Raw genomic sequence first — 4,788 nt, 5'->3', positions numbered from 1 at the left:
ACCATACCCTTCACAGCGGCACATACCTATATAGCTCATATATTCGACAACATCAACGGTGACAACCCGAATCAAAGGTAACAAATTGAACAAGCGCCAGGAAAGATGCAGTCACAATGCCGCCAACAAGGACATTGGCACGGTATTTAAACTTCAGTTGCAGAGGAGTCGTAAGGCTCAAGTTTCTGAGCAACAACAACAAAAAACGCTGAAATTTCAGCTGCAGTGTCAGCAATGGGCCATTAGGTCTTCTGCTTTGTTTCACATTCGAGCTCTGTGACGGGTGGCGAGAATGACTTTTCGAGAATCCAATTTTTGAATTTCGCTATGTATTTAGCTGGTACTTGAAAAGCAAAATAACACAAGCAATTCAACTTTCTTGGCGATGTTGTCTTATTTCTGAAATTCTGTACTTCGAAAATGTGTCGCCGCGTCCCCACATCCCCAAGTTCACACGTCCCCGAGTACCCGAGTCTCCACTTCCCCACGTCCCCACGTCCCCACGTCCCCGAGTCCCCACGTCCCCGAGTCCCCACGTCCCCGAGTCCCCGAGTCCCCGAGTCCCCGAGTCCCCGAGTCCCCGAGTCCCCACGTCCCCGAGTCCCGGAGTCCCCGAGTCCCCACGTCCCCACGTCCCCGAGTCCCCACGTCCCAAGTCCCACGTCCCCGTCCCACTTTTAGTCACAGCCGTTCGAAACTCTTCATTTTCTGAAATTCTCCCTCGGGTTTTCCCCAGTGAAACATCACTACGTTATTCTATTGTGCTCTACCATTGGATATTATTCTCTGTCCGATATAATTTCGTCTGCAATTGGTGTAATCTTTGGCGCAAATTTCAAAAAATTACAAGGGATTTACGAGTAAACAAAGGAATATCGGGTTCGAGTGAGAAAATGTTGGGTGCTAGCGAACCTTCTGCGAAGAAAGCTAAATACGACAAGCAAAAAATTTATAATGAAAAACGAAAAGAGAAACCTCGCAAGCCTCAGTTTAGCTTAAACTTTCAGTTTAATTTTGGAGAAGAAGAGGAAATGCAAACTACCAGTGCTCGGTTCGTGAGACTACGTAACATGGCGAATGTGCGATCGGGTCGAACAAATGCAGACTTTTTGCAAGTTCTTATGGACCGGTACGAGGGAAAGACCGTTGAAAAGTCGGAAAAAAGCGATGTTGCTGTCCAGGCGAACGCTACTAAGTCTGTCTTCCAGCTTTATGCTGAAAGGCAGGTAAAAACAAAGGATTTCGGGTGTCAATGGCCGTCCGGAGAATTAGAAGGACCTGCTTGTATGCAGATTTTATCTCCCGCACATGACTCTGAGAACTTCTTCGTTTGCGGACATGAATCTCTAATCACTTTGCTACAGGCTACTGCCAGAGGTTGTATGTGTGGTTGTCCTTACGTTTTCGACGGAGAGCACATGAATATGGATGGCCACGTTCTCCGAATGGAGTTTTGCTGCGAGCAGGGTGGCCACAAGATCAAATGGGCCAGCTCCTCTATAATCGGAAGCAAGATACCGCTAACTGCAGGTACTGAAACCTTGTGTGTGTTACATTTACTTGGATTAAAAACCTTGCTTGTTCAGCTATGATTTATTCTAGGGGAATGCCCTAATTACTGCTCCTAGATCCAAGCACCTGTGGTTTTTATTTGGTATTCTTACTCTGGGTTAGACCCATATACTTTTCAGTCTATCTTCCGAATAATTCGATTTTTTTCCCCATATCAAACAACTAAGTATCTAATCTGATTCTCCTTTTTAGAATGGTTCATGGTTTCACAAGTTCTGGCATGCTTGAAAGCCAATACCAGGGATTTGCTGAGGCTGCCAAAATTGGCAGTCTTGGTGATAAGTATATTGATAATGGTAAGGTGATACAAGGTATCTTCAATGCATGATTCAGAAGTTGTATCATATTACTTGTCTTCATCCACCCTCGATAATTATAATTATTATTGTTTATAGTTTATGACAACATGGGCTATATTGATATTGTAAACAAAGCTGCAGACTCTTCAATAAGAGAAAGGTTACAGGAGGTCCAGAACACAGATGCTTACATTGAAAAGAATGGGGCTGTGAGTTAATCTAGCCATAAATTCACCTGCTTATAATCACAGTCTCTTAAATCTAAATCATGCTAGGGAATTAGAGACCTTTCACTTAAATTAATACATAATTTCTCTGGTTTGTAGACTGTCATAACTGACTGCCGACATGACTCGACATCAAATGCATACCACTCTACAGTGGCCATGATATCTTATGAGTAAGTAAAGACATGTGCACATAAGTTTTGTGCAGGAAAACATGCAAATTTGTAAAAGTCAGATTGGTTTACCTTACTCTGAGTTTTGTCTTGTCACAAATTCTCATTAATATTACAATATGTCTTTTGGACAGAACCCACCATGTTGTAGCTGTGCAAACTGTCACGAAGGAAGAGTTTCGCAGCTCCCAAACCCATGAATTTGAGGCAATAAGGAAAATTTTACCAGCTGTTCAAGCCAAAGGTATTCTGGTGTATTTTCCTTTCCTCATGCTCAATTACCACTGAAAGTGATATGACAAGCATCACTGTGTACCTGTTATCATATCACACTCATGAGTTCCTTGGAAGCAAAACTTACAGAAATGGCCTGAATGTGAACACTTTGCCAAATAATACCACATTATATACACAAACAGTATGTTGATTTTAATAATCACAAAAAATATTTAAATAAAATTTCATGCAAAGCTAAGAAAGTCTATGGAGGTGCGTAATATATCGATCATACCTTATTTTATTGCAGGACTTAATGTGGTAGAGGTTGCACATGACTTTGTGCCAAAAATTAAAAACTGGCTTCTTGCACAGAACATACAGAACTCCTTTGACACATGGCATGGTAAGAAATTTTTACGAGCTTAGTGCATCTAAGACCACCGCGGTATAAGTACCACCTTTTTGCCAATGGAAGGAGTGGTTTTTATTTGTATGAAGCAGAACATCACTTCAACTTTTCTTTTTGCAGGGACAAAGGGCGTGGCAAAAGCTATGAAAGAAATTAGTAGTGGCGCACAAAAATGGGAGGGCGAAAGATGGTTTGCAGAGCTGTCTGACAAGCGTATGTGGTTGCAATTCACTACATTTGAAAAATAAGAGATAGAACTTGTTAACAATAGAACAGACATAAGAGGTAAATAAGTAATGGCAGGGTAACACAATTGTAGTCCCTCAGTTCTTTCATATTTTCATTCAATGTCAAAAATTTGTTGCAGAGGCAAGCGTGAAAAGGCACTTTTTTTTTTCCATGAAGAACTGCACTAGTCCAGATGACCTCAAAAAAAGACTCTTGACTGTACTTGATCACTATCAGGTATGTATATATGGGTTACTGACCAAGCATGAGGTCAAGATGGCTGGATATAGACCTTTTCAGCTTGTACATTTTGTTTTCCCAACATTCATGTGATAATACTCAGGAGGTTTGGTCCTTTGTTTTGCTCATTAAAAAGAGTGCAAGCAAGCATGAATATGTCTGCATGCACTCTTTTTAATGAACAAAACAAAGGACCAAACCTCCTGAGTATTATCACATGACCTGTATTGGGAAAACAAAATGTACAAGCTGAAAAGGTCTATTGGCCATGTTCGTCAAGGTCCATAAACACACATAAAGGGAATGAGCCCAATATCCATCCATCTTGATCGAACAAGCATGGTAAATAAAGGATTTATTATATGGGATAAAACATCAAAAAATGATCTCTGTCCTTGTATATTTTCTTGTGGGGCCAAGCGAGAAAGGCCCCACTTGGGTAGCCAATCACAGCATGGGATGTGGTTCATCTTACCCACTCATGGAGCTAGTCATATAATAAAAATAGTTAGTTCTTCTGTGATGTTACCATAACAATTAACTATAATAATTTTATTACCAACACATACAACATCTTCAAAATATGTTTGCTTGCAGGCAAATCACAACAGCTGTGACCCTGAGTCAAAGTGCAAAATACCTGGATACCACTGCAGCAAAGTGAAACTTACAAATCCCCGAGCAATAGCTCTTGGTGTCACGGAATCCTTTGTGGAATTCAGTCCTGTTCCTAATCTCCTTTTGTGCTGAAAGATATTTGTTCTCTTAGCTACCACATTAACTGTGATTTTTATGGCGAAATTTGACATTTTCGTGATTTGTTTTTCGTAACTTTCATACCTTCATGTTACACAACACGAGTGCTTTAGGGGTTAGAGAGCAGGTTTTCTCTTTAAACTGGAAATTTCATCAGTATCATATATTTAACATTACCTTTAACTTCTCGTGCTGATAGTATCTCTCACTCGTTCGCTGTGTTCATTAGTGAAACGAATCCCCGAGCGGCCATGTCACAGCAATATCCTCTATGTAATAGCCAGGGTTTTCGACAGTTTTGTTAAGTAGCGGACGCATATTTTTGAAAGCATCGGACTTGAAATTTTTGGCGCGGCATGACGGCAACGCGGCAACGCTAGGGGGGTCTGGGACCATGTTCCCCCAGGAAAGTTTTGAAATAGAACTATCAGAAACGCTGTTTCCAACTCAAGAACCAGTTTCCCAGGCAAGGTTGGAATTCTCTTTAAAATGTAAGTTAAAACAATTATAATAATAACCTTACTTTTTTCGTTGTACTTGAAAATAACGTGACACACTGTTCTCTTTTGGCGATCCACCGTCCCACACGTTTGCCGTGGGAGAACAGCTGTGCTGTTCCCAACCCAGCTTACCACATTTATTGTGTGAAGCTGCCAGTTAGAGGG

The 4,788-nt window shown here is 41.1% G+C and overlaps 1 protein-coding gene across 1 annotated transcript in view; it reads left to right on the top strand.

Moving 5' to 3' along the window:
* Positions 1-1,359: 1,359 nt before the first annotated feature.
* The window catches only part of LOC137970662 (uncharacterized), a 3,886-nt gene continuing 457 nt past the window's right edge, over positions 1,360-4,788 (top strand). Inside the window, exons 1-9 of the mRNA XM_068817185.1 lie at positions 1,360-1,530; positions 1,765-1,868; positions 1,968-2,080; positions 2,198-2,271; positions 2,406-2,515; positions 2,798-2,893; positions 3,020-3,112; positions 3,267-3,364; positions 3,965-4,788. The exon at positions 3,965-4,788 is cut by the window's right edge and continues 457 nt beyond it. Coding sequence (XP_068673286.1) covers positions 1,484-1,530; positions 1,765-1,868; positions 1,968-2,080; positions 2,198-2,271; positions 2,406-2,515; positions 2,798-2,893; positions 3,020-3,112; positions 3,267-3,364; positions 3,965-4,117 — 888 coding nt within the window. The 5' untranslated portion in view covers positions 1,360-1,483 and the 3' untranslated portion in view covers positions 4,118-4,788. The remainder of the gene's footprint in view (positions 1,531-1,764; positions 1,869-1,967; positions 2,081-2,197; positions 2,272-2,405; positions 2,516-2,797; positions 2,894-3,019; positions 3,113-3,266; positions 3,365-3,964) is intronic.

This window comes from Montipora foliosa, chromosome 9, assembly GCF_036669935.1.
Source record: "Montipora foliosa isolate CH-2021 chromosome 9, ASM3666993v2, whole genome shotgun sequence".
Taxonomy (NCBI): domain Eukaryota; kingdom Metazoa; phylum Cnidaria; class Anthozoa; order Scleractinia; family Acroporidae; genus Montipora; species Montipora foliosa.
The sequence above is the reverse complement of the archived record's forward strand: the minus strand, read 5'-3'. Positions and strand labels throughout refer to the sequence as shown.